The sequence below is a fragment of the Dipodomys spectabilis genome, unplaced genomic scaffold (assembly GCF_019054845.1).
Source record: "Dipodomys spectabilis isolate Male_0828 unplaced genomic scaffold, ASM1905484v1 ptg000210l, whole genome shotgun sequence".
NCBI classification, from domain to species: domain Eukaryota; kingdom Metazoa; phylum Chordata; class Mammalia; order Rodentia; family Heteromyidae; genus Dipodomys; species Dipodomys spectabilis.
This window is the reverse complement of record NW_024870887.1, coordinates 7,354,059-7,372,705: the sequence shown is the minus strand read 5'-3', so window position 1 is coordinate 7,372,705 and position 18,647 is coordinate 7,354,059. Positions and strand designations below refer to the sequence as shown.

General features: G+C 40.6%; 1 protein-coding gene across 1 annotated transcript in view; it reads left to right on the top strand.

The window, feature by feature from the left end:
- Memo1 (mediator of cell motility 1) overlaps positions 1 to 18,647 on the top strand; it is a 110,218-nt gene that overhangs the window by 41,912 nt on the left and 49,659 nt on the right. Inside the window, exons 2-3 of the mRNA XM_042696658.1 lie at positions 4,970 to 5,051; positions 16,428 to 16,496. Of these exons, the coding sequence (XP_042552592.1) occupies positions 4,970 to 5,051; positions 16,428 to 16,496 (151 nt within the window). The remainder of the gene's footprint in view (positions 1 to 4,969; positions 5,052 to 16,427; positions 16,497 to 18,647) is intronic.

The following is an 18,647-nucleotide window of genomic DNA, read 5'->3' as shown; positions in this document are numbered from 1 at the left end:
CTGAAAAAGTAGAGAGTTATAGTCTTGAGCACAAAAGGTCAGGGACAGTGCCTAGGCCCTGAGTTCAAGCCTCAGGACAAGCAGGGCTGAGGGTGGGAAGGGGGGGAGACAGATGGTCAGACAGAGACAGAGACAGACAGATAGACAGACGACAGACAGACAGACAGACAGACACACACACACACACACACACACACACACACACACACACACACACACACACACACACACACACACACACACACACACACACACAGGGAGGATGGGAGGATCCTGGGACAAGATGTCCCCTTCCAAGGGCATGTTCTTAGCAACTTACCTCCTCTAATTATGGTCCACTTCCCAGTAATCCATTTGTGAGAGAGAGGAAAGGGAGGGGAGAGAGGAAAGGTAGGGGAGAAAGAGAGGAGAGAGAGAAAATTGGGGGGAAAGTTGATTAAGTGCTGTTGATTTATTTTGAGAACATGGTTTTGGACCCAGAGTTTGGTGCATCCTATATAGGTGCTCTACCACTTAGATATGTCCTCAGTCCAATTGATTTATTATTTTTAATGATAGATATAAATGCCATTATTTTATAACTGATTTAAAAAAAAATTGTACTTAGGCAACTTATAGGTCGGCTGTCCATTTTAACTTATTTTGGTCGGTTATGGGGCTTAAACTCTGGGCCTGAGCACTGTCCCTGAACTCTTCAGCTAAAGGTGAATGCTCTACCACTTGAGCTACAGCACCACTTCCAGGTAGTTAATTGGAGATAAGCGTCTCACAGACTTTTCCTGCTTGGGGTTGGCTTTGAACCGCAGTCCTCAGATCTCAGCCTCCTGAGTAGCTAGGATTACAGGTATGAGCCACCAGGGCCTGGCCCATTTTATTTTTTATGTATTCAATACAATGGTTTTGCTTTTGGTGGCACTAGGGATTGAATTTAGGGCCTTGATCTTGATACATAAGTGCTTTATCACTTAAGCCACACCTCTAGACTTTTTTGCTTTAATTATTTTTCAGGTAGGATCTCACCCTTATATATAGCCAAGCAGGTACAACCAATTATACACAGTTTTCAAGATAAACAGTAAACAGTACTGGAGAAAAGAGGACTGGGAGTACTGTTTGACACACATAATTTTCTTTGTAATTGGGGAATATTTTGTGTTAGTGAATTGGCTTTATTCAAAGAAAAAAATAAATTCATATCTGTTGATAGGGAGTAATTTTGCAAGTTGAAGAAGCTAGCTGTTTGGTTTTTTTGTTTTTTGTTTTTGGGTCTGGTTGTGGGGCCTGAACTCTGGGCCTGGGCGCTGTCCCTCAGCTCTTCAGCTCAAGGCTAGGGCTCTACCACTTGAGCCACAGCACCACTTCCGGCTTTCTTCTTTTTGCTTATGTGGTGCTGAGGAATCGAACCCAGGGCCTCAGGCATGCAAGGCAGGTGCTCTACCACTGAGCCACCTTCCCAGCCCCTAGCTTTTTTTTTTAAGTTTCCATTTTTCTGTAAAACCTTAGCTTTCATTCCTAGCACCAAAAACCAATCAGTCAGCCAACCAACCAGCCAACAGCTTTTTCCCTTTATGGGAAAAGATGAATACTAGATCCTAGGAAAGGTAATGGAACTAGCTTTTAGAAAGATTTACATATATCTCTAAGGGGCTAAGAAAGAGTTTATGAGTGCTCTAAAGAAAATGTTCTCATGGGCTGGGAAGGTGGCTCAGTGGTAGAGCGCTTGCCTTGCATGCCTAACGCCCTGGGTTTGATTCCTCTGCGCCACATAAGCAGAAAAAGCCAGAAGTGGCGCTGTGGCTCAAGTGGTAGAGCACTAACCTTGAGCTGAAGAGCTGAGGACAGCGCCCAGGCCCAGAGTTCAGGCTCCCACAACCGGCAAAAAAAAACAAACAACAACAAAGAAAATGTTCTCAGAAAAGTACATGGGGGCATGTAAGTGGAATTAAGCTTCTTATTTTTGTTTTATTTGTCCATGTGTACATTGAAGAACAGATTGATCCACTTGCTCTAGTGTAAATTAGCAGTGCTCTAATAGAGTTAGGAATATGCATATTTTAAGTTGGGCACCGGTGGCTCACGCCTTTAATCCTATCGTAGGTGGCTGAGATCTGAGGATCTTGGTTCAAATCGAGCCCCTGTGAAGGAAAGTCCATGAAACTTTTATCTCCAATCGCTGTGCTGTTCCCCCCCCCCCCCCATCCCCCGCCAGAAAACCAGAAGTGGTGCTGTAGCTCAAGTGGTGGAGTGCTCTCCTTGAGCTGAATAGCCCAGGCCCAGAGTTCAAGCCCCACGACTGACCAAAAAATGAAAATAAAAAAATAAAAAAGAATATGCATATTTTTATACAGTGCTTTGAGATAGGTTCCAGGGAAACTCTTAACACATGTTCGTAACTGCAGCATTGTCTATTAACAATATAATTATTAACAAAATTTGTGGAAACAACCATAAAATCTGCAGACAGGAAAGTGATAGGTGTATTACATCGGTACTTCATATTATTATCAGGATTCTTTTGTAATGCATAGTATTTATTGACTAAAAGTCTGAAAACAGAGGTGGGAGTGGTGGTGTGTCTATTTTCCCAATTGCTTATGAGACTAAGACAGGACTATCAGTTGAATCCAGGAGTTAGGGGCCATCCTGGGCAATATAGAATGATCTATTTTTTTTTTTAAGTTAAAAAGATAGAAAGGATGGAAGAGAAGAAGTATGTAAGTACATCCCTTTGAGAAAATTTCCTGGGCTGGGAAGGTGGCTCAGTGGTAGAGCGCTTGCCTTGCATGCATGCGGCCCTGGGTTCGATTCCTCAGCACCACATAAGCAAAAAGAAAAAAGCTGGAAGTGACGCTGTGGCTCAAGTGGTACAGCGCTAGTCTTGAGCTGAAGAGCTGAGGGACAGCGCCCAGGCCCAGAGTTCAGGCCCCTCGACCGGACCCAAAAAAAAAAAAAAAAAAAAAAATTTCCTACAAAGAGGGCCAGAGAGATGGGATATAGGTGAAGGAAAAGTAATGGTGGCATTGCATTTTAATGAGACACTTTTTTTTTTTTTTGCCAGTCCTTGGAGCTTGAACTCAGGGTCTGTTCCTGAGCTTCTTTTGCTCAAAGCTAGCATTCTACCACTTGAGCCACAGTGCCTCTTCTAGCTTTTATTAAGCCACATTCCCAACCCCAACACAAATCTGTGTTTTTGGCAGTACTGGTATTTGAACTTAGATCCTCACACTGTATATGCTGACATTCTAACTATTGAGTTGTGTCTTTAGCTAAAGGGAAAAAGTTTATTTAAGTGACTAGAATAAGCATTGTGGTAAGCTGGAAGCTGGTGGCTCATGTCTGTAATCCTAGCTATTCGAGTTTGAGGTCTGAGGATCACTGTTCAAAGCCAGTGGGGACAGGAAAGTCTGCTACTTTTATCTCCAATAACTACCAAAAAGCCTTCTAGAAGTGGAGCTGTGGCACAGTGTACAGTGATAGTCCTGGAAAAAAAAAGCTTAGGGACAGTGCCCAGGCCCTGAGTTCAAGCACCAGAACAAGTGCACAAGCACGTGCCACACACACACGCGCACGCACGCGCACACACACACACAGAGAGGAAACAAAGCATTGGGATGATACTCTGTGTGTGTGTGTGTGTGTGTGTGTGTGTGTGTGTGTGTGTGTGTGTGTGTTCTTCTGGTGCCAATGTGGGGCTTGAACTGGGCACTGAGCTTTTTGTGCTCAAGGATAGTGCTCTACCATTTGAGCCAGCTCCACTTCTGGCTTTTTGGTGGTTAAATTGAAATAGTCTAACAGACTTTCCTGCCTGGGCTGGCTTTGAACAGCAATCCTCAGCTCTCAGCCTCTTGAGTAGCTAGGATTATATATGTGAGCCACCGGCTCCAGGCTAAGTATATGGTTTTTGTTAGGATCTAAGACAGTTTGTTGAAACAGGAATGAAAGCGGGCAGAATAAGTGGTGGAAAGATGAAGTCCTTCTTTTTTGAATTGAGGGTGACTAATATATCCTGTTTGCTTAGGATTGAATTTCTAGGATTTAGGACTGACAGCGATATATCTGGGAACAACTTGGCAAACAAGGATGATAGGCTGGACTGGAGTATACATCTGATTATTTGTATTGGACAAAATAGAAAGAATTACTTATTTCCTAGGAGTAACAATGGGATGGAAGAAAGTTTTTGAAGCTTAAGAGAAAAAGAGAAGCTATTATTCTCTGTTGAAGGTGAAACACTAAATTCATCAAGTTAATGTAATATGATTTCTGGGCACTGCTTAAAGTTTCCTGAAATTTTTCTTATAAATTAGAGGTTTATATGGTTATTTCTCATCTGTTTCATTAGCTCTTTAGGTAGTGTTAAATGAAAGTTTATTTTAAACTCTGTTTTGATGGATGGAGGGAGAAAGGAACAGCACTGAGGCTACAGACAAGGGAAGGACTATAGTGATACGTTGTTGGAGCTCAGGATAAACAAGAAATGAAGAAAGGATAAGAGGGAAAAAAAATGTAGGAACTGGGAGTGAACTGGAGAGGTACTTGAAATAGACATCTTTGAGGTGACACAGTCATTACTGTCATAAGAGTAGGGTATCAGTAGGGGATGGAAGAAAGGGTCATATCATCGAGGGTACAAAAATGTTGCCTCTTCCTCAGATGCCATTTTATTGATTGAGTAAAGCCAGGTTTAAATGTGACTTCAAATTATAAATAATTGTTTTTCTGGGATGAAGATGGTTTTATGGAGTAAATTAACAAAAACAAGCTTTGTCTAATAAATAGTTACCGTACCATATGACTTTCCAGAAACCTTGTAGTTGGTAAATTCAAACCTGAACATCCAAAATGATGATCTCACTGCCCATTGAGCTATTTGAGTACAAAATAGGTTCAATGAGGGCTTTGTGCCCTGTATGGTTGTCTGTAATGCATTACTTTGCTGACTCCAGTTTTGTTCTTTGTCATTTTACAGGACCGCAGCTGAATGCACAACTAGAAGGTTGGCTTTCACAAGTACAGTCTACAAAAAGACCTGCTAGAGCCATTATTGCACCGTAAGTTTGTTTAAAATTTTATTTACAGGGCTGGGAATGTGGCTTGCGGGTAGAGTGCTTGCCTAGCATGCATGAAGCAGTGGGTTTGATTCTTCAGTATCACATACACAGAAAAAGCTGAAAGTGGCGTTGTGGCTCAAGTAGTAGAGTGCTAACCTTGAATAAAAGGAGCTCAGGGACAGTGCCCAGGCCCTCAATTCAAGCCCCAGGACTGGCAAAAAAAAAAAAAAAGTATTTATAATAGATGTTACTTTATACCTCAACTTGTGAAGGAACATGCAAAACAAATTTAATAATGTCTGAAAAATCGTCCTACTGCTGAATTGGAGGATAAATCTTTCTGATGCAGACTGCTTGACATAAAGTGTAAAATTTGTTTTACCATCTGTCATTTCCCCAATTTTCTGTCTTCCTAATAGTTATCATATAGTTCTGAGTGACAGTATGGGTAGAGATTTCCTATTGTAAGAAAAGGTCTCCCTGATACAGTAACATTTCAGCCAGGATAATGGGAGAAAGTATACACTTGAAGAGTGAAGTATCAAGTTGAGGAATAGCAAGCTCAATGTTCTTGTGCAGGAATATGCTTTAATGTGTTTGAGGGAAAGCAAGCTGTTAACATAGCCAGGAAAATGTATACTGGTTGAACATCTTTAATCTATAGATCCAAAATCAAAACTAGTTACCAATCTGAAACTCTTGATCATCAAGGTCACACCACAAGTGAAAAATTCAGCCACCTATCTCATGTGATGCATCAAAAATCAAAACACAGGCACACTAAAAATACTGTATAAAATAATCTTCAGGAAGTTGGGTACTGGTAGATCATGCCTGTACTTTACTGGGAGGCTGAGAGCTGAGGACTGCGGTTTGAAGCCAGCCTGGGCAGACAAGTCTGAAATTTTCTCATCCAGAAAAATGCTTTAAATGGATATGTGGCTCAACTGGTTGAATACTAGTCTTGAGGAAAATGCTAAGTAAGTGTGAAAGGCCCTGATTTCAAGCCCCATTCAAGCACACAACAAAAATTATCTTCAGCATATATGTATAAGCATATGTATAAAGCATAAGTGAGACACTGGTGGCTCATGCCTAGATTAGCTGAGATCTGAGAATTGTGTTTCAGAACTAGCTGGTGCAGAAAAGTCCATGAGACTCATTACCAATTAATCAACAAAATTCTGGAAATGGAGGCATGGGTAAAGTGTAGAGTCCAAGCTATAAGTGAAAAAGCCAATCAAGAGTGGGAGGCCTTGAGTTCAGGCCCCAGTTCCAGCACACATACACACTAAAGTCATACATGAATTTAATGCTGAGACCTGGCTCATGTCTTTAAGGTATGTCATTACATATATGCAACTATTCCCAAACCTGAAAATTTCTGAAATTCCCAATCACATCTTGTCCCCAGCAGTTTGGGTAAGGGACACTCTGCCTTTGCAAGGGAGAGTGATAGAGGAGATGAGATAGTCAGCAGAGTGCTAGCATTTGTAGGCTGTCACAAGACTTTTGATTTTGAATGAGAAAGCATATCACAGCAAGTTTTGAGAAATAGAGTGACTTGATCTGACTTGGGTTTGAAAAGGAACTTCTGCTACTGTCTAGGCATACTGTGTGGAAAGGGAGTCCAGTTTAGGAGACAATAAAATAGTATAGAAAAAGAGCTGGTGTATGATGGCTTGGACTTGAGGCTAGGAGTGGAGGTGTCAAGAAGCAGTGTGTTTTAGAAAAGTCATGGATGACCTGTGCAACTGGAGGATGAAATTACTTTTGTTCTGTTAAAGGGAAGGCAAGTGGAAGGGAGGAATAGGTTTGAAGTATTTATTGTAGAATATAAGGTTTGGTTTTGATCTTGTTAATACTGAAACGCTCATTAGATATCCAAGTGGAGATTCAAGTAAATAGTTAAATGTCATTCCAGATTGCCTAAGAAATGTATGGTTGTCTAAGAAATAAAATATTCTGGTGGTGTAGCTTAAGTGGTGTAGAGTGCTTAGAATGCTTAAGACCCTAAATTCAAAACCTAGTTTAAAAAATTAAAGAAAAAATCAATTAAGGAATAAAATAAAGATAGAGAGAAGAGGACCAAACCTTTAAGACTAACCTAACAAAGTGAGAAAGGCACCCTTTTTGAGGTTAGAATGCCGAGGATCATTTGCAAAGGAGACTGAGGGGAAGACCAGTGAAAAAGAAGGAAAGCACCAATTGGTATGTGTGTGGGGCCAATGTATGAAAAGTATGCCAAGGAAGATAATGCCATGAACTGTGCCAAATGTTGCCAGTGGGTCAAATTCAAGGAAAATTGAGAACTAGCAATTGGATTAGGCAATATGGAGACCACTAGTGACCTTGAGAAGAAATTTCTATTGAGTGGTGGGCATGATAGCATCACTGGAGTGGGTTTAAGAAAGAATAAGAAGGGCTGGGAAGGTGGCTCAGTGGTAGAGTGCTTGCCTTGCATGCATGAGGCCTGGGTTCAATTCTTAAGTTACCACATAAGCAGAAAAAGCCAGAAGTGGCACTGTGGCTCAAGTGGTAGAGTGCTAGCCTTGAGCTGAAGAGCTAAGGAATAGCGCCCAGGCCCAGAGTTCAGGCCTATAACTGACAAAAAAAAAAAAAAAAGAAAGAATAAGAGGTGAGGGAAATGAAGTCAGCACATGTACACAGTATATACAGTTTGTTTTTCTTTCTTTTTTCCTTTTCTTTCTCTTTTTAGTATTTTTGTATAAAACAGAAACAGGACAGTTACTATATGGGAAGGTATCAAGGAAGAGTTTTCATTTCATTTGAGTTTTTAAAGTGTATATTGATAAATATTTAGTAGAGAAAGAAAAATTGATGCAAGAGTAAGAAGGGATGTTTACATAAATGAGGTCCTTGAGTAAATGAGTAAATTCCTTAACTCCTGGTTTGTTTTTGTTTTTTGTTTTTGTTTTTTTTTTTTGGTCGTGGGGCCTGAACTCTGGGCCTGGGCACTGTCCCTCAGCTCTTCAGCTCAAGGCCAGTGCTCTACCACTTGAGCTACAGCATCACTTTCTGGTTTATTGGAGAGATAAGAGTCTCATGGCCTTTCCTGCCTGGGCTGGCTTTGAACTGCGATCCTCAGATCTCAGCATCCTGAGTAGCTAGGATTACAGGCCTGAGCTACTGACGCTTGGTGCGAGATGCTGTTTTATTTATTTATTTATTTATTGTCGGTCGTGGGTCTTGAACTCTGGGCCTGGTCACTGTCCCTCAGCTCTTCAACTCAAGGCTAGCGCTCTACCACTTGAGCCACAGCACCACCTTTGGTTTTCTGAGTGATTTTTGGAGATAAGAGTCTTACAGACTTTCTTGCCCTGACTGGCTTTGAACTGCAATCCTCAGATCTCAGCCTCCTGAGTAGCTAGCATTACAGGCGTGAGCCACCTCTGAGATGCTGTTTTTTAAAAACAAAATATTCTGGCTTGGTACCAATGGCTCATACCTATAATCATGGCTATTCAGGAGGCTAAAAAGGATTGCTGTTTGAAACTAGTTAGGTCAAGAAAATCTGTGAGAGTCTTATCTCCAGTTAATAACCAAAAAAGCTGGAAGTGGAGCTGTGTCAAGTGGTAGAGCATTAGCCCCATGCTAAAAAGCTCAAGGACTGCACTCAGGCTCTGAGTTCAAGTCCCAGAGGCCAGAAAAAAAAATTCTGAATGACTAACTTGGTTCTTGTTTTGTATGTAATTACTACTAATGTTTTTGTTGAAGCTGAAATCTTAAGGACTGGTGAACAGTGCCTATGAAAGAAAAGAATTAAAGACAGTAAAATTGAGAGGGCAAAGAGCAGGCTGCTGCTTTTGTAAACTGTTTAGGGGCCCATTTCAATACAGTTGGTCTTATCTGTGCAGAAAAGTTTTGTAACTGAGTTTCTAACATTTATGTCTTAGCTGAGCTTAGTAGGTATAAAATCTTAATTTTTGAAATCTTCTCATTTCATCCAATCTTTTATTCTTTTATTCTTGCCATTGTTAGTAGAAGTAAGACTACTAAAACTTCCTTGAATTCTACTTAAACTAACCTCCCTCCCTCCCTCCCTCCCTCCCTCCCTCCCTCCCTTCCTTTCTTCCTTCCTTCCTTCCTTCCTCCTCTCCCCTCCACCCCCCTCCCCCTTCTCCTGCGCCTCCTTTTTTCTTTTTCTTCTTTTTCTCTTCAAGAATGAACCTAGGAGGGCTGGGAATGTGGCTTAGTGCTTGCCTAGCTAGCATGCATGAAAAGCCCTGGGTTTGATTCCTCAGCACCACATAAACAGAAAAAGACAGAAGAGGTGATGTGGCTCAAGTGGTAGAGTCCTAGCCTTGAGCAAAAGAAGGGGACAGTGCTCAGGCCCTGAGTTCAAGCCCCAAGTCTGGCAAAAAAAACAAAAACAGCAACTTACCCCTGAGTTACTCAGGGGTAAACCTAACATAGAATGTGAGGTAGACTCTTGATAGTGATGGTTTATATTGTTCCCTTTCAGTCTTGAAAGTCTCAGTATTAATTGTTAATAATTCCTGTCACACAGCAATGGCTGATTTTCTTTTTTTGGGTCCAGTCATGGGGCCTGAACTCTGGGCCTGGGCGCTGTCCCTCAGCTCTTCAGCTCAAGGCTAGCGCTCTACCACTTGAGCCACAGCGCCACTTCCGGCTTTTCTCTACCACTTGAGCCACAGCGCCACTTCCGGCTTTTCTCTACCACTTGAGCCACAGCGCCACTTCCGGCTTTTTTCTTTTTGCTTATGTGGTGCTGAGGAATGGAACCCAGGGCCTCATGCATGCAAGGCAAGTGCTTTACCACTGAGCCACCTTCCCAGCCCTGAACTCAGATTCTTGGCAATGTCCCTGAGAAATTTTGCTCAGTGCTAGTGCATTGCCACTTGGTCACAGTTTTCACTTTTGGCTTTTTGGTGGTTTATTGTCTCACAGAATTTCCTGCCTCTGCTCACTTTGAACTGTGATCCTCAGATCTCAGCCTCCTGTATCTAGGATTATAGCCATGAGCCACTGGCACCTGGCTTTTTGTATGTGTATGTTGGCAGCGGGGGTGGGGGGTGGGGGGTCGGGGAGGATGTCTGGTCTTGGAGCTCACGGACTGGGTACTGTCCCTGAGCTTTTTTTTTTGCTTAGCTGGCATTCTACCACTTGAGCCACAGCTGTACTTGCAGGTTTTTGGTGCTTCATTGGAGATAAGAAGTTCATGGACTTTCCTGCCTTGGTTGACTTGCAACAGGGATCCTCAAATCTCAGACTTTTTTTTTTTTTAAATTTTTATTGTGAAAATACTGTACAGAGGGGTTACAATTACATGGGCAAGATAATGAGTACATTTCTTATTAAGCATTGTAGCCTCCTCCTTTGTTTCCCCTTCCCATCCTCCCCCACCCCGCCCCCCCACCCAATCCTTCCCCCCCCCCCCCCACCAAAGTTGTAAAGTTTGTTTTTCCACAAAACGACTTGTACATCTCATCGTTGCAATGGATCCACATGTATCCCTTTTTTTTTTTTTTTGGTGGTGGGGGGGGTCTGGTCGTGGGGTCTGAACTCTGGGTCTGGGCGCTATCCCTCAGCTCTTTAGCTCAAGGTTAGCACTCTACCACTTGAGCCACAGCGCCACTTCTGGCTTTTTTCTTTTTGCTTATGTGGTGCTGTGGAATCGAACCCAGGGCCGCATGCATGCAAGGCAAGCGCTCTACCACTGAGCCACCTTCCCAGCCCCCCCTGTATCCCTTTTTAAACGATTTGTTTTTTCCCTTCCCCTCCACAAATTATATCAACCTCAAATACAGTGAAAGCAGGGGTTATACCGTGGGGGAGGGACATACAAAGCAACATAGAAATAATCTTAAATGTGTTAGAAGCAATCACCTGAAAGAAAAAAAAACATTTGAATACATATCTTAGGGTTCATTTCCCTAACATCAACTTATCTGACCTTTTCTGCTTGACTCAGACATATACTAGTTATTGCAAATAAGGGAAACCATGGTACCTAAGTAGATCTCAGACTCTTGAGTAGCTGCGATTACCTGCTGAGGAGCACTTTAAAATGAAAAATTTAATATCTGTGGAATTCAAGTTTTCCTTGTTCTGACTCTGATGCTCAAATGAAGAAACTTGAGCTGTTCTTTAATGAAGCCTCCTTTAAGTTTTTTTTAAAAAAAACTTTATGTATGTAGAAAGACAGATTCTGTTAACAAGATGGGTAAGAAAAGACATCTTTAGTGAGATTTGTGGTTATCACTCTGGCTTTCTTCATTAACATGATTCTTAGCTAGTGTACAAGAAAATGTTAGATTTTTTTCTTTCATTTCATGAATTATATTTTTTCCTCTTGGGTGGGGAATATGGGATATATTAATTAAAAAAATACTCTCAGCATATTCTTTATCCAAGTTAAGATCTGTGCAAATTGACTTATCTCTCCCTGCAACTAGTTTGTTTTTACTTCAAGCAGACTTAGTTTTCACTAAAATGAAGAGTTCTGATTTCCATTATAAACCATGTTATTTACCATAGTTAATTATGGTTTCAATATCAATCCTTTCCTATAGGGTATGATTCTTAAGTATTTACAACAGTTTGTGGGTTTATTGCTTTTCCCTACTTACTCCATGTTTTTTTTTATTTTTTATTTTTATTATTCCTTCAAACGTGAGGGTCTCTTGTAGTTGCTCTGAGCATGGGTTATAGATTACTATTGGCTAGCCTCAAGTCCGAATATGAATATATATATTCATATTTGGACATATATATTCATATTTGGATATATATACATACATATATATATATATATATTATATATATAGCCCCAAGTCCTAGTGTGGAGTTGACAGTGAGTATATCTTTTAACCTTTATGCTTTAGTTTCTTTATTTGTAAAAACGAGAAGAGGATTTCTGTCTTTAGGAGAATAGTGTATGGATTAGATTAATGCTTTGAACTATACATTATAGTAAATGTTACCATTATCCTTCCTCTTTCTCATCATCTTCCTGTTCACTAGTCTGTTTTTCTTTTTAAGATTCTAGAACATTAATTTCTCATTTTTCACTAGCACTGATGCCATTGCACAAATGCCTCATGCTTGAATTTAGCATTGTCCTGGTTCCAATAGAGTTTTCTTCATACTTGTCTCTAATCTGTCCTTTGTACCAATGGTTTACAGTGTTGTACTAATAGTAGCTTCATGTTGTCATAGTCTGTTTAGGAGTTCACCACATTTTCACATATTTTGTTTTATCAAGCCTAGACCCCTCTGTTGATTCTAGCCTCATGTTACTCTGTTACACTAAGATTGTCTTGTATTTCTCATCTCTGTCACGCACTTCAACATTTGTGTCTGTGATTCTTTTGGCTTTTATTTTCTTCCTTTATGTATTTACTCTTGTACTCTTCCTATTTCTGTCCTCAGTCTTTACGAAGTAGGCAGTGTTTCTGGATGCTTTCTAGAGTGGACATTGGTTAGAAACAGGACTGATGAAGCTGGACAAGAATCAGACTAGAAAAACAGGAGAGACCAGAGTCTTTAAATTGAAGAAAGAAAATAGCAAATTAAGTTTGAGAATGAACATAACAGATTAAAACATGTCCCTTGGTCAGATTTAGTATCAGGATGAAATATAGGATGAGGCAAAGCTGTGTGCTGAGCCAAAGAACTACTTAGATTCCCTTTTGGCTAAGATTGGTTACCCGAGCATCCCCATATTGAGGCAGCTTGATAGGCGTTCTTACCAGAGTTACAGTGCATGTTCCCTGTTACTTACCTGTATTGCTGTGATTGACTTTCCCTCCATACCTACGTTAGCTCAGTGAGAAGCATTTTTTTAAAATGCTGTAATGTGGTAGGATTTAACTTACAAGTGCATATAAGTTATAGAGCTTGATGTTTGACATATGGATGCAAAACTATCACTGACAGTTAAGAAAATGAACATACATGGGGCTGGGAAGGTGGCTCAGTGGTAAAGCGCATGCCTTGCATGCATGAGGCCCTGGGTTCGATTCCTCAGCACCACATAAGCAAAAAGAGAAAAGCCGGAAGTGGCGCTGTGGCTCAAGTGGTAGAGCGCTAGCCTTGAGCTGAAGAGCTGAGGGACAGCACCCAGGCCCAGAGTTCAGGCCCCATGACCGGACCCAAAAAAAAAAAAAGAAAATGAACATACTTTTCCTCAAAAGTTCATGTGTTGGGCTGGGAAGGTGTTTCAGTGGTAGAGTGCTTGCCTTGCATGCATGAGGCCCTCGGTTCAATTCCTCAGCACCACATAAGCAAAAAGAAAAAAGCCAGAAGTGGCGCTGTGGCTCAAGTGGTAGAACGCTAGCCTTGAGCTGAAGAGCTGAGGGACAGCGCCCAGGCCCAGAGTTCAGGCCCCACGACTGGACCCCTCCCCCCAAAAAAGTTCATGTGTCCTTTTATAATTTATTTATTTCTTTTGCTCTCCTTCCCCATCATGTTCACCAGTTTATTCTGTCTCTTCAGACTAGTGTTAACTTTCTAGACTTGTTTAATGGGATCATACAATGTGTTCCCATATAATGGGAGTTCTTTTTGTCTGTGTTTTCCTTCTCAGCATGCTTATTTATTGTTTTTCTTTTAAAACAGCATAATTATTATTGTGTGTGTGTGTGTGTGTGTGAGAGAGAGAGAGAGAGAGAGAGAGAGAGAGAGAGAGAGAGAGAGAGAGAGAGAGAGAGAGAGAGTTGTGGGGCTTTAACTCTGGGCCTGGGCTCTGTCCTTCAGCTCTTTAGCCCAAGGATAGCACTCTACCACTTGAGCTTCAGTACCACTTCCGGTTTTCTGAGTGGTTTATTGGAGATAAGAGTCACGTGGCCTTTCCTGCTGGGGCTGGCTTTGAACCATGATCCTCAGATCTCAGCCTCCTGACTAGTTAGGATTACAGACTTGAGCCACCAGTGCTGGCTAAAACAGCATAATTATTTTGAGTTTATTTCTTTTTATTGATGAAGAGTATTTTGCTGTATTGCTGTACTTCAATTGTCCATTCACTTGTAAGGGACTCTGATTATTTCCAGGAGCTTTTGGTTATTGAAATTAAAGCTTCCGTGACTCATTTATGTACAGTTGTGTGTGTGACATAATACTTTTTATTTTAAGAGTAGAATGGTTGAGTTACATGGTATAAGTATATGTAACTTTCTAAGAAATTGCCAAATTGTCTTCCACAATAATCATATCATTTCCATCAGTATAAGGGTTTTAGTTGTTCTTTCTTTTTTTGCGAGTATGAAATGTGACTCCGGTTTTAACTTAGGGTCTTGTGCTTGCAAGTGATGCTTTGCCACTTGAGCCATACATCCAGCCTTTGTTTTTGCTTTACATATTTATTTGGATAGGGTCTTCCATTTTTGGCTGACCTTAGACCGCTATCTTCCTATCAATGCCTCCTACTATGTAGGATTATAGGCAGATGCTTACCCTCTTGCTTGGCTTGTTGGTTGAGATAAGGTTTTGATAACTTTTTGCCCTGACTGGCCTTGAAATGTGATCTACCCAGTGTACTCTAGATTTAGTTTTTCTACATTTTTGCTACATTTGGTATGGTCACTTCTTAATTTTATCTATTCCAGTGGGTATTAATGGTATCTCATTATGGCTTCATTTTGCCTTTCCCTAATGACAAATTGATGTTGAGTATCCCTTTTGTAAGATTATGTAATTTAATGTATTCTTTGATGAAGTTTCTATTTGTATCATTAAAATTATTAAACATTTTCTTCAAAGGGGGTTTTTGTGTAATATGTCAGTTTCTGTATACGATGTATTTTTTTTTTTTTTTTTTTGGTTGGTCGTGGGGCTTGAACTCTGGGCTTGGGCACTGGTCCTGTGCTCTTCAGCTCAAGGCTAGTGCTCTACTGCTTGAGCCACAGTGCCATTTCTGGTTTTCTAGTGGTTTATTGGAGGTAAGAGTCTCATGAACTTTCCTGCCTGGGATGGCTTTGAACTGGGATCCTCAGATCTCAGCCTCCTGGCTGAGCCACCCGTGCCCAGCTTACAATGTATTTTGATCAGAGTCACTCTTTATATCTCCATCCCCATCAATCTTGTCCCAAGTTTCTTAGTTCAGTTTTGGCATAGGCATTTTGTGTACTATGGCTATATTTGTTCACTATTTTTCTTTTCATTCATCTGCCCTAAAGTTTTTTTTAAATTGTAGTAAAATACATATAACATAAAATTTGTTAACTATGAATGTAGTGTTACACATATTTACATAGTTTTGTGAACCTTCTTTGGAACTCTTTTATCTTTCATTCTAAGTCTGGTTATACTTGTATTCATCTATCCATCCTTGTGTGCATACATACATACATACAAACATGCATACATACAGGGACTTGAATCCAAGGCTTTACATCTGCCTATATTTTGCTGCTTGAGCTATGCTACCAGCCCTTTATGTCCTGGTATGTGTGTGTTCATGTGTGTATATACATGTGTGTGCATGTACTGAGACTTGAACTCTGAGCTTGCACTCCTGCTGTACTCTTTTCACTCATGGTTGGTGCTCTACCTCTTGAGCTACTGGCTTTCTACTGGTTAATTGGAGATAAAAGTCTCCTGGTTTTGTCTGCCTGGGCTAGCTTTGAATCAAAATCCTTAGATTTCTGCTTCCTGTGTAGCTAGATTTATAGACATGAGCCACTGGCATCTGGCACAGCAATACATATTTTTGTCATTATTTGTACATCGTGACATGTCTGTTTATCTCAGTAAAATTTTAGAATAAAGTTACATGCATATGTATATGCATAGGTTTTTTTCCCCTTGTGGAGCCTATTAAAATATTCATCACTTTACCACTGGCTACATACAAATGAGCAAGCATTAGGGAAGTGACTTTTAACTTCTGTAATTTGAAGACATCAAGAAAGAAAAATGCAGTTAAGGAGAATGGGAATCTGTAGGCAGTCAGAGAACTGCCAATGCTTAAAGAAGGGCATGAAAAGGAAAATTGTGTAGAAAGAAAATGAGGGTTATACACTGTACAGAGAAACCTAGTCATTCCTTCACTGCTAACAACAGACATTGCTTTGTAAACATTTTTAATATAGCTGCAGAGGAGGATTAGAAACATACATTATTAGTGCTAACTGACCAACTTCATTAAAGCCTTGAACATCTTCATATTTGTAGTCTATAGTCCAAAGATTACAAACTATTTTTTAAAAATTTAAAATCACGGTATAATAAAGAATAAATGTTTTCTTTATTCTAGACTTTATATCATTACATTGCTTTTTGTTTGTACACTCAATCTGTTGTGCTTACTGTAGTTAATTGTATTTCTTTCTAAAGTGCTTTTTCAGGATATCATGATTTTGAATTCGATTAAAAAATTATTTTGTTTTGTAGCCATGCAGGATACACGTACTGTGGGTCTTGTGCTGCCCATGCTTACAAACAAGTGGATCCATCTATTACGTAAGTAATGTAGTTAGTTCAAACTGGGATGTTTCAGAATTACGTGATGATGACTGCTTTGTCATGGAAGTAACTTGTTTTTCATTTGTCGTAATTTTTGTAATTCATTGGAATTAGAAATTTGTCTTTAGGCCAGGCGACGGTGGCTCACGCCTGGAATCCTAGCTACTCAGGAGGCTGAGATCTAAGGATCACAGTTCAAATCTAGCCTGGGCAGGAAAGTCTATGAAACTCTTATCTCCAATAAGCCACTCAGAAAACTGGAAGTGGTACTGTGGCTCAAGTGGTAGAGTGCTAGCCTTGAGCTGAAGAGCTCAGGGACAGTGCCCAGGCCCAGAGTTCAAGTCCCACAACTGACCAAAAAAAAAGAAATTTGACTTTATGATGTTAGAACATACCTTAGGGTTTTTTCTGTGTATGAACATTTAGCCTTTACCTTCTCTTTGGTTTCATTCTGAAACTATAAAAAGTTAACATTTAAAAATTTCTTTGCAAACTTAGAGATGAACATTTTAAAAAAAGGATGCATAGTTCTTTAATCATTTTGTAGTTAATTATTATACTTTTAAAATTGTGGTTGAGATCTGAGGATCACAGCTTAAAGCCAGCCTGGGCAGGAATGTCCATGTATCTCCAGTAACCACCAGAAAACCAGAAGTGGCGCTGTGGCTCAAGTGGTAGAGTGCTAGCCTTGAGCTGAAGAGCTCAAGGATCGCTCCCAGGCCCAGATATCAAGCCCCACAACCAACAACAACAACAAAAAGTTTAAATGTCAAAATAATAATTGATAGTCACAGCTGTATTCTTTCAAAAAAGCCCTTTCCTGTGGATTGCAGTATCTTTGCAGTCCTATGAGAAAATAGAGAAAAAACATAATTCTGGGAACTATGAGAAGTGTAGAAGAAAAAACATCACTAGTTTCCATTCTTACTTTTTGCACTAATCTATTTTCTGCATGTCATTTGGGATAATCTTTTAAGAATGTAAGCAAAGGCTGTGTATGGTGATACATGCCTGTAATTTCCACATTTGGGAAGCTGAGGCAGGAGGAGTTTGAAGCCAGTGTAGGGAACCTATTAAGATCCTACATCCAAAACAAAGAACTCCCACTCATCTGGTTGAACCACTACTAAATATCCCCATGCTGCTGATCACGTATATGGTATATAACATGTGAACACCGTTATATGTTACAGACCGTGATAGACAATTTGCTCCAGGAAAGTTAGAATGAACATGTGACTTTAAATGAGCATCATTATTCCACAATACTGTGAAATTCTGGAAATTATGTAATCACTTAATCACAATAAAAAAAAAAGAACCTCGGGGTAGGGAGGGAGGGAGGGGATGGTAGGGGGAAAACAATGGAGGGGGTAACAATGTTCAAGAGGAAGTGTACTCATTACCTCACTCATGTAACTGTAACCCTCTGTATAGTATCTTTACAATAAAAAAAAAAAAAAAGATCCTACATCCAAAAAAAAAAAAGTGGGTCTGGGACATGCGCTACATAGCAGAGCACTTGCTTTGCACCTAGGGAGCCTTTGGCTCAAACCCCAGCACCGCAATTTAAATAATCTGGCACTTCATGGCACTTAAAAATAGTGGAGTACTTGAGGCTGGGAAGGTAGCTCAGTGGTAGAGCACTTGCCTTGCATGCCTGAGGCTCTGGGTTCAATTCCTCAGCACCACATAAGCAAAAAGAAAAAAGCCGGAAGTGGTGCTGTGGCTCAATTGGTAGAATGCTAGCCTTGAGCTGAAGAGCTGAGGGACAGCGCCCAGGCCCAGAGTTCAGGCCCCACGACCGGACCCCCCCCCCAAAAAAAAAAAAACAAAAAAACAAAAAAAAAATAGTGGAGTACTTGTATGCTTTAAAAAGGTCTTAGAGCGGGGTGCCGGTGGCTCATGCCTGTAATCCTAGCTCCTCAGGAGGCTGAGATCTGAGGATTGTGGTTCAAAGCCAGCCCAGTCAGGAAAGTCCCTGAGACTCTTATCTCGAATAAACCACTAGAAAACTGGAAATGGCATTGTGGTTCAAGCAGTAGAGCACTTGCCTTGAGCTGAAGAGTGCAGGGACAGCGCCCAAGCCCAGAGTTCAGGCCCGTGACCAACCAAAAAACAAAACAAAACAAGGTCTTAGAATGACAA